The sequence below is a fragment of the Rutidosis leptorrhynchoides genome, chromosome 1 (genome assembly GCF_046630445.1).
Source record: "Rutidosis leptorrhynchoides isolate AG116_Rl617_1_P2 chromosome 1, CSIRO_AGI_Rlap_v1, whole genome shotgun sequence".
NCBI lineage: Eukaryota > Viridiplantae > Streptophyta > Magnoliopsida > Asterales > Asteraceae > Rutidosis > Rutidosis leptorrhynchoides.
This window is the reverse complement of record NC_092333.1, coordinates 652,989,468-653,000,862: the sequence shown is the minus strand read 5'-3', so window position 1 is coordinate 653,000,862 and position 11,395 is coordinate 652,989,468. Positions and strand designations below refer to the sequence as shown.

Genomic DNA, 11,395 nt, shown 5'->3' with positions numbered 1-11,395 from the left:
ATATGTATACACTACTTTATGTAAACAGGAATAAATGTTCAACTATCTACAACAACAAAAAAAACATACTAACAGCATGATATAACCATTGAGGCTAAATGCAGCAAAAGCATTGCAGTTTTGATTGTTAATATCATCAGCTTGTAACAAGTTGTATTAGCAATTAGCTATTAGATTTACAAGATAGTAATTATGATGAGGCAAACTACCATCCACAATGCTCAGCATCTACATAGATTACCATAGAATCTTTCTCAATGTCTCAAAATCTCTCCCATGCAACAACAAAGAAAAAACATATCAAGGGTTAGAGACCGTACACCAGCAATTATAGGAATACAAGATTTCAGAACTTGGCTAAGAACGAGTTATAATATAAGGCTATTCAAGCTACACCTACACATGGCCGAAAACTGAATAGCAGCATAATTAAGTACGTGCTATAAGCTAGACCCGCACAAGCCTAAAGAATCATTTCACCCTGCATTTCCAAAATCAACATGAGTTGCCCTCAATAACCACACCATCCAAGAATCATAAGAGACTGAATGCGATCTCATAACAAACAAAAAGTAAATTACATGAACAATTTCTTGCATCTACACATTTAAGTTGAAAAAATATAAATATAGTTACCAATTACATAGCGTATAACTCTACTCTACATCAACACCAAACACACTAACATCAAAATAAAAATAAAATAAAAATTCTGGAATTGAGATGGAATACATACTCTGTCATCACTTTGAAACCAGAAGAATCTCAGGTTTCTTAGCTTTACTTGGTGTATTAGTATTAGACCCCGTCATATTAGCAGCTGATGTGGCAGCCATTGCAGCAGCCTCACGAGTTCTCTTATCAAGCTGAATCAAACTTCGAGTAGCTAAAATCGCTTGAGGAACTAAATCATGTAAAGCTCTAGCATACAAACACCTCACAGCTAAAGACGCACCATCCTTCACATCATTAGAATTCAACGGTCCCAATAAACAATGCCCTAAAATCCTCAACATCGGTTGAAGCAGTTCCCAAGGAAGCAAAATTCTAGTCCCTTTAGTTCCTTGACGGCCTCCGCCATTACCTGAATCATCATCCTCAATCTCTAAATTCTTCATTTCGTCCACAACATTCCGTTCAATTTCGATCGTGTCGTCCGCGATTCCATTTTCAAAGCTGGTAATTTCAGAGTTCTGATCAAACTCAGACTTGCAAGCACAATCCTGTCCGGCAAAGTCAGCGGCGAATTTACAAAAATCGAGCTTCGACCAGCTCGGCATTTGCGATATCTGTTTATAATAACAATCCAAGGCAACTCCTACAATCGTACCTCGTTTCGTAGACTTAATCGCCGTCTGCGGCTCTAACGCAGGTGATAAAACTCCGATCGACGGCCGTGAGGGTTCTGACCCGGAATTAGGGTTTATTTTAGCCGAATTAGGTTTTTTCTTACTACTAACATTACTCGCACTACTGTTACTAACCCTAGGTGAATGATAAAGCGACGGTTGTGATAGATCTGGAATCGAAATCAAAACAGGCTTACCAGCGCGTGATTTAGTTTCCGACGAGTACAACGCTAACAATACAGCTTCGAATCCGGCGAGCGATGGAGTTACATCGGAGATTGAGTGGATTCTGGAGAGATATAAGCCGGCGATTAGAGGAATAAAGGAGAGAACCACTAGCCGGAGATCTGGATCTGATGAAAGGAAGGTGTCGTACAGCCAATTGCATAGTGGATCCTCGCCGGAGCCGGAGAACGGTGAGGATGTAAGAGATGATGAAACGGCGTCGTATGCAGTTAGGGAAGATAAGAGAGATTGTGCGGGTGAATCGGAATCAGCAAGTGATGAGATCGGGTTAGGATCTTCGGATTCGGAATCGGGTTTGGGTAAGATGGTGGATAAGAGTTGAATACGTGAACGGGCTTTGGAGATTGATTCCCACCAGGACTGCATTGGATCGTTGTTATTGTTGTTCGTGGTGGCTGTTGTGGTTGTGTTGTGGTTGTTGTTACGGTGGGAGGAGGATGAGGTGGTGGAAGAAGAGGAAGGAGAACCGGCGGAGATGTGGTGTCGGAAATCCATCTAAGTGGCGGTGGATGTGGTGGTTTGATGATGTGTTTTGGGGGTGCGAGGATTCTTATTCTTATGTGTTTTATTTGTACTCACGTTGCAATAGTACAGTTTATCTAATGTCTACTTTAGGAAAATTAACGTTAATAAATATTGTTATAATCTTTTTTAACATCCCAATTTTTATTCACCATATTCTTTTTTAACTTCCTTTTTAAATTAACTATTGATATTTATAGTTAGTAAGTAATACGGTGGTTTGGTGGGGGTTTGATTGTTCGGTGGTGGTCGAGGGGTCTAGTCGTGGTATGCTGGTGATTCGGTTGTTCAGTGGTGGTTTGATTGTCAAGTGGTTTTTCGATGGTGGTACGGTGGTTCGAAGGTTCAGTGGTGGTCTGGTGGTGGTTCGGATTGTCCAGTGATGGTCCGGTTGTCTGGTGGTGATTCAGTGGTGGTCTGGTGGTGGTTCGGATTGTCCAGTGATGGTCCGGTTGTCTGGTGGTGATTCAGTGGTGATTCAGTGGTGATCCGGTGGTGGTTCAATTGTCCAGCGATGGTTCAGTTGTCTGGTGGGTGGTGGTTGAGAAGTAATTGAGTTTGTTATAAATTAATGGTTAAAATTTAAATAAACAAATTATTGGTTGATTTGAAAAGAAAGACAATTATAATATCATATTATTAAATGAATGGTTGAAGCTTGTATTTGAGTGTTATTTAAATGATCAGAAAGTTAATCTTATAAAAAAAAAAAATGATCATACAACTGTTCTTTTATAAACATAGAGTAAAAACTATATAAAGTGTATAATATTTTTTTTAAGTTATTACTCCCTTCCTTTTTGTGTTGTTATAATTAATTCTCCAATTCTGAAAGTAAACAAAAATTAACGACTTAAATTACCTTTACACATTATTCCCTATGATTTTAATTTTATGATATTTATATAAATTGTATCAAATTAATTTTCTATAAATAAATGACCGACACTCCTTTTGCCGCAACAAGTTAATTGTTTTATATAATTGTGTTATAATTCAGTAGGCTTATAACTACCTTTAGTAGTTTGATTTATGTTATAATTCAGTATGCTTATAACTACCTTTAGTGGTTTGATTCTTGATTAAGAATACTAATAATGAAATGTAAGAACAAAGATGATAATGGAGAGAAAGAAAGAAACACTTTGTAAGTGTGAGAAATGGTGCAAGTGTTTTAGCTTGCAATACATGGCTATTTATACAAAAACAAAGCTACTCAATATTGACTAAGTATTGGTATAAAATTGACTATCCACATATAAATAATATTGTTATTATTATAACACTCCCCCTTGGATATAAATTTTGTTTTATTGAAGATCAACTATAAGTTACTGCCTCGTTAAAAACCTTGCTAAAGAAAACTCAGTGGGAAAAAACTTTAGCTAAGGGAAAAAGAGTGCAGCATGGAGTTGACTTCCCCTCAAGTAGACATCATTGAGTTGTCACATCTATTGAACTTGACTCATGCCAATATTGTGAACGTGTGTTCTGGAAATAGCAGTTGACAGTGCTTTGGTATAAAGATCAGCAGAGTTGTTGATTGAACGTATCTCATTTCAATCTTGTTGGCCTTTATGAGATCTTGAGTATATGAGAAGAATCTGAGGTTTTCATCTGAAACTGTATCATCTAAATCTTTTATGTACAAGTTTAGCCCGTGTGATTTGTCTACAGTCTCCTTCATGGTTAGCTCAACGTTGTTTCAATTCCTATTTCCTTTCAGTCTTTTTCTAAGCTTTACCTACATACCGTTCTTTCCCATCAAACTTATGACCGCTAAGACCATCTATGGCTTTAGCATCTTGTCTGCATTTATGTTTTGTTCTGTCACTTTTGATACTCTTCTTTCATTTGTACTATGCAAGCTGCATTATCTTCATATATAGTTGTTGGTGAAGATAGCTGTTGGTCTTTTTATAGCGCTCTCCATTTAGGAATACATATCGAGTTTGAGATTTATCTTTATGAGGATTTGATGGATGACCTACATATACATAATGAACTAAATCTTGTTTTGAAGCGTTAGAATAAAATAATTTTAAATCAGCAGTTCCTCAAGGGTATCAAAATATCTGCTTGATCCCATTTCAATTTCTTTTTGTAGGGGTTGAGTTGAACCTTGTCAACAAATTAACTGCAAAAGAAATGTCAGGTCTTGTATAATTTGTAAAATACATAATAGCTCCAATTGCACTAAGATATGGAATTTCTGGTCCAAGAATATCTTCATGATCTTCACATGGACGAAATGGATCAGCTTTAACATTGAGTGATCTAATAACCATAGGAGTACTTAATGGTTTTGCCTTGTCCATATTGAAACGTTTCAAAATCTTTTCAGTATATGTTGTTTGATGTACAAGTAAACCATTAGGCATATGCTCAATTTGTAAACCAAGGCAATACTTGGTTTTTCCGAGATCTTTCATTTCAAATTCTTTCTTTAGAAGTTGAATGGGTTCATGGATCTCTTTATTTGTACCTATGATGTTAAGATCATCAACATAAACAGCTATAATCACATATCCGGATGTTATTTTCTTAATGAAAACACATGGACAAATAAGATTATTGGTATACCCTTTTCTTATCAAGTAATCACTTAATCGTTTATACCACATGCGACCCGATTGTTTCAACCCATATAAAGACCTTTGTAACTTAATTGAGTACATATCTTTGAGTTTTGCATTGGTTGCTTCTGATACCTTAAATCCTTCAGGTATCTTCATACATACATATATATATATATATATATATATATATATATATATATATACACATATATATATATATCACTATCAAGTGATCCATATAGATAAGCAGTCACAACATCCATGAGATGCATTTCTAAATTTTTTAGAAACTGCCAGGCTGATTAAGTATGTAAAAGTAATTGCATTCACAACAGGAGAATAAGTTTCCTCATAATCAATTCCTGGTCTTTGAGAAAAACCTTGAGCTACAAGTCTAGCTTTATACCTTGTAACTTCATTTTTCTCATTTCTCTTTCTCACAAAAACTCATCTATATCCCACAGGTTTCACATCTTTAGGTGTGAGAATGATACATCCGAAAATTTTTCTTTTATTGAGCGATTCAAATTCAGCTCGTATTGCTCCTTTCCAATGATTCCAATCATGTCTATTTTGACATTCCATGACAGATTTTGGTTCTGGATCATCATCATTATTCATGATGTCATATGCAACATTATATGAAAATATCTCATCAAGATTTTTCATTTCATTTCGGTTTCATAATATTTTTGAATGTGCATAATTGATTGAAAATTCCGTATTGACATTATCAATCTCCTCTGCAGAAGGAGTATTGATTTGTGGTTCTTCTTGAACACTTTCTTTTACCTCATTATCAGATGATTTTCTTTTTCGAGGATTTTTATCTTTTGAACCAATTGGTCTCCCACGTTTCTGGCATGGCAAAGACTCAAGAGTGACATTATTGCCAGCTTTTGAAATTTCAATTCGAGCTGGAGCATTTGCTGCTGGTATATATGATTTAGTCACTCTTTTTTTTTATCTGTAAATGCATCAGGCAATTTATCCGCAAGTTCTTGCATATGCATTATTATTATTTTTTTTGAACTTCGGTCTCGCATTCTTTTGTACGAGGATCAAGATACATTAATTGAGGTTCACACCATAAAACATCATTTTTTTTATTTTTTATTTCTCCCCCTAATCTAGGGAACATTATCTCAATAAAGTGACAATCAGCAAAACGTGCTGTAAAAATATCACCCGTCATGGGTTCAATATATCTTATGATTGAAGATGTTTCATATCCAACATATATTCTCATCCTTCTTTGAGGACCCATTTTAGTGCGTTGTGGTGGTACGATAGGAACATCAACCGCACAACCAAATATTCTAAGATGAAAAATATTTGGCTCTCGACCAAAATTAAGTTGGTAATAGAGAATATTTATGACTTGCACTTGGTTTAATGCAAATTAATATCGCATCATGTAAATTTACATCTCCCCATATAAATATTGAGAGTTTTGTACTCATTACCAATTGTCTATTTATTAGCTGCAAGCGTTTATCTATTGATTCAGCTAAACCAATTTTGTGTATGCACATGAGCAACTGGATGTTCAACAACAATCCCTGTAGACATATAATAATCATTAAATGCTTGAGATGTTAACTCACCAGCATTATCAAGTCTCATCCTTTTAATGGTGTAATCAGAATAATGTGTTCTCAATTTAATAATTTGTGCAAGAAACTTTGCAAATGCCATATTATGGCTTGATAACATACAAACATGAGACCATCCGCTATATGCGTCTATTAGAACCATGAAATATCAAAATGGTCCACATGATGGATGAATTCGTCCATATATATAACCTTGAATTATTTCAAGAAACATTGGTGATTCTTTCTCAATATTCGTTCCATTAATCACAATATGTGCTTTTCATTAATCACCATATGTGCTTTTCATTAATCACCATATGTGCTTTTTCATTAATCACCATATGCGCTTTTCATCATATATCCTTTTCACCATATACGCTTTTAATCATATGCGCTGTGCTTTTCATCATATGCACTTTTCATCATATACGCTTTTAATCATATGCGCTGCGCTTTTCATCATATGCGCTTTTCATCATATGCACTTTTTATCATATGCGCTTTTAATCATATATCCTTTTCACCATATGCGCTTTTAATCATATACGCTGTGTTTTTCATCATATGCACTTTTCATCATATGCGCTGCGCTTTTCATCATATGCGCTTTTCATCATATGCGTTGTGCTTTTCATCATATGCGCTTTTCGGTGCTACATAGATATTTCTCATTTTCTGTTATCATTGACTGATAATCATATCCATTATGATATATATCAGAGAAACTTAACAAAATTCTATTTGATTTGGGAGAAAACAAGGCATTGTTTATCAGAAAATTCGTACCATTTGGTAATATGACTTTTTGCCTTTTCCGTTCCTTATATCAAGTTTGCAAGACCTGATATAGTATTTATAATTCCTTCATTTGATTTAAATCAACGAAATATTTCTTAGATTTGATCATAGTGTGTATGTTACCACTATCTGCAATACGTAGGTCTTTACCATTTAATTGATGTTGTATTTCAGCAGGATTCATACTAAAACTTCAAATAAGATAAGCAAATAATGAGTTATATTTCAGCAAGATAATCAAATTATATTACATGCAAACAAGTTACAATCTGAAGTACATAAAAGATAAAACTTAATAAACATATGCGTTATGGTCTAAAACCATTTATTTATGAGTGATACATAACAAGCTAGGCATCTTATAAAATTCAAACCATTCAAGTCTCAAGGTAGCTTAGGGTTTATTTAATCAAGATTTTTCAACAGATTCACTCTCGTTTTCTTTTCTTTTAGGACTTATTTGTAGAGCTAAATAAGATGTTCATGTATTCAAGAAATACTAGACTGATGATCCACGTTACTAGATAATTAATAAGAATCTCCGGGATTCTTATAAGAGCGTCTACTAACATCTTCAATTTTATTCTTTCATGGATCACCGTTATTTCTTGATAATTAATATCGTATCTATCTTTGATTATTTTCCATAATACACTTGGATCTTCGATCATATAATATGTAGATTCTAAGGACTCGTCAATATGTTTGCTAAGAAAAATACTTGCTATTGCTTTCTCTTGTTCGGAACAATTGTTATTTTCATTCAGGGTTTCTAAAATACCGATTGATTCGAGATGTTTTTCTACATTCATAACCCATGTTAAGTAGTTGTTCCCACTTGATTCTAAAGGAGCAAATTTAAGCCTTTTTAAATTCGAAATTTTCTATTATCAAAAAGATGAACAACATAAATCATAATCATAATCAACTTCTATTCATAGACAAATAATAAAATGAAATTAGAATCATTTTAAATTCATAAGTAGCAAACAACAGAATAATGGCATGATTACAAATGATAAAACTACAAGAGCAGGATAGACTAAAGGTTCACCCCGTGGTATATTAGCAACAATGATGATAGTTAGTATGACAAATACAATAGGAAAAATCATCCTTATGTGAATCATCTTTACAATTTTTTTTTGAGAGTGGTAATCTGAGAAAATGAAGATTGATTTGTGAAAATGTGAAAACGGAGATGTTTATTTTATATTTGAAAAAATATAGTCGTTGTAACGTCGCCAGTTGACGTTAACAACCGTTATGTATATATGACCGTTGTAACGTCGTTAGTTGACGTTAACGACTGTTATGTACTTGTTGTATTAATAATAATTTTAATAAAAGAATTTTATTAGTATAAATATGATTACTATAAATACGTTTAGTATAAATACGTTTAGTATAAATACGTTTAGTATAAATACAAAGATTAAGAGAATAAACATATTATGCATAAATAATAAATTTTAAGAATAAACATTAGTATGCATGAAATAAATAATGATTAATTGCATAAGTAATCATAAATGTTAGATAACATAAATATAAATGTTAGTGAAGTTAATAAGAGTTAGATTACAGAAATATAATTCAGGCGGTATAACTGACCATATATAACATAAATATAAATGTTAGTGAAGTTAATAATAGTTAGATTACAGAAATATAATTCAGGCGGTATAACCGACCATATATAACATAAATATAAATGTTAGCGAAGTTAATAAAAGTTAGATTATAGAAATATAATTCAGGCGGTATAACCGACAATATATAACTTAAATAACATAAATATAAATGTTAGTTAGGATGATAATAATATTTAACTTACTAATAAATAATAGAAGATATCGTTAAAGATTTTTTTATTTTTATTATTACCTTCATTAGTGACTTGTGCTTGCTTAGATAAACCTTGATTATACGGAGCACTTCGTGCTGATAACGTGTTATAATTCAGTAGGCTTATAACTACCTTTAGTAGTTTGATTTATGTTATAATTCAGTAGGCTTATAACTACCTTTAGTGGTTTGATTCTTGATTAAGAATACTAATAATGAAGTGTAAGAACAAAGATGATAATGGGGAGAAAGAAAGAAACACTTTGTAAGTGTGAGAAATGGTGCAAGTGTTTTAGCTTGCAATACATGGCTATTTATACAAAAACAAAGCTACCCAATATTGACTAAGTATTGGTACAAAATTGACTATCCACATATAAATAATATTGTTATTATTATAACAAATTGTAATTTCTGTTTTATTTTCAAATACTTCTATGTTTCTAATGTAGAGTTTATGATCGTGGCTAAACAAGAAAATTGAAACGCAAATAATGGAACCTGGAAAAAAATATAGTCGCAGCTGTATTTTATTTGCTAACAATAATAATCAGAAAACTGAGCCTCGGTTACCAAAAGAACCGTACATAAATAGTTGGAATAATGCTAAAAGAAAGGAATTAAAAAAAACTAGATAAACACAAAGAAAACAATCAAACTCTAACTCTTGTGATCTTATCCATAACCGTGAGCTGGTTTTACCTTAAAGCCAAAGTCACCCCAGCAGATAAATGAACCCAATGTTATTGGGCCTGTTGGGCCTGCTGGACCTGCACATCCATTTAATCCCTCATAAGCGTCCATAAACCCATTTACATTTGTACCCGAGTATACATCATCCTCTCATCCTTCGGAAGGACTCGACCTCGAGTCCATATCCTGTTCGTCATCAATTAAGTAGGGCGAAAGATCTGCAATGTTGAAGGTTGCAGACACCTTGAAGTGGCCTGGCAGTGCAATTTTATAAGCATGGTCATTTACCTTCTGGACAACCCGAAAAGGACCATCAGCCCAAGGCTGCAACTTGCCATATCGACCACTGGAAAACAGTTTCTTGCGCAAAGTAATCCACACAAGGTCACCTGCACGAAAGACTACTTTCATACGACGTTTATGACATTTATCAGCATGTTGCTTATGTTTGTCTGGTCGGTTCTGATCAGTGATACAAGCATGTACCTGCTCATGTAAAACTTTCATGTGGTCAGCAAGCTTACAACCCTCGTGTGACGCATCCTGTTCTTTGCTTTTTGGTAGTAAATCGAGAGGAGTAAGGGGCTGTCTACCACACACAAGCTCACAAGGTGCGCGACCCATTGAACGATTAACAGAAGAGTTGAAGGCAAATTCGGCTTTGTTCAAGATGAGTGTGGTTTCTGTACCTGGCTCACGACGGGAGTCAAGTAGAGCAAGTGTAATGTTAACCCCGTCTTTGACAAAGCTATAGGTATTCTTGAACCCGTCATGCTTGGTCTGCCGATCATATTGCCATGGTCGCCCAAGGAGGAAATGGCACGCATCCATGGGAATGACTTCCCCCCACACCTCATCGTTATATAACTTCCCGATCGAAAATTGAACTAAGCATCTTTTCGTCACTTTGATGTGATTTCCCTTTTTGAGCCAAGTTAGTTGATATGGCTCGGGGTGATCCTCGGTGACAAGAGCTAATTTTTCCACCATTTCCGTGGAAACAACATTCTCACAACTTCCACCATCGATGATTAGTGTGCATACCTTTCCTTTTGACGTAGCTTTAGTCCGGAAAATTTTGTTGCGCAACCACAGGTGACCATCACTTTTTATGGGATCTGCTTTCAACACCCGGCGAATTACTAGAGATTCACCCTGATCCGGGTAAATTATTTCCTCGGGAAATACCTCCTGCTCGTTGTCGGTATCATACTGAGGTTCATCACAATAAGGTACTGGTCGCGGGTTTGGGAAATCTCTGGACAAATGACCAAACCCTTGGCAATTAAAACACTTGGGACCTCGTTTGCCATTACTTAAAGTTGCTGGTACTGCTGATATTACCTTCTGTTCGGTTGGGGTTTTAACTGGAGCTACAGCCCCAACCTTAGGTGTCGATGGTGTGGCGTTTCTTTCGAAAGTCAACTTCCCACATACCTTCTGTTGCTTTTCGACTTTAAGTGCAAGCCTACATACATCATTATAAGACCAGTAGGGTTGCAGGCTCACAACATCAGCAACACTCGAATTCAATGCACCCAAAAAGTGAGCCACCGTTTGCTCTTCTTCTTCCTGGACATCACAACGAATACGAGCGCGATCAAACTTGAAATGCCCCGTCCTAATCCATCTGGACGAAGTCTTCAACAGTTGGTCCCATTGTGAGGTTCTGACCTCTATATGCCATAAACGACTCCATGTAATATGAGCAAATGCACAGCGAAAGATTTCTTTCGTATCTGAGAATAAAATGCTTTAAAGT

At 34.9% G+C, this 11,395-nt stretch overlaps 1 protein-coding gene across 1 annotated transcript; it reads right to left on the bottom strand.

Moving 5' to 3' along the window:
* Positions 1 to 306: 306 nt before the first annotated feature.
* On the bottom strand, positions 307 to 2,143 carry LOC139885805 (uncharacterized). Its single transcript, XM_071869559.1, has one exon. It carries the CDS (start codon positions 2,088 to 2,090, stop codon positions 744 to 746), a length of 1,347 nt encoding a protein of 448 aa, XP_071725660.1. The 5' UTR covers positions 2,091 to 2,143; the 3' UTR covers positions 307 to 743.
* Positions 2,144 to 11,395: the final 9,252 nt, after the last annotated feature.

What these genes read in the sequence shown, in the direction of transcription:
- LOC139885805 (XM_071869559.1), bottom strand. Translation starts at nt 2,090, where the DNA reads ATGGATTTCCGACACCACATCTCCGCCGGTTCTCCTTCCTCTTCTTCC.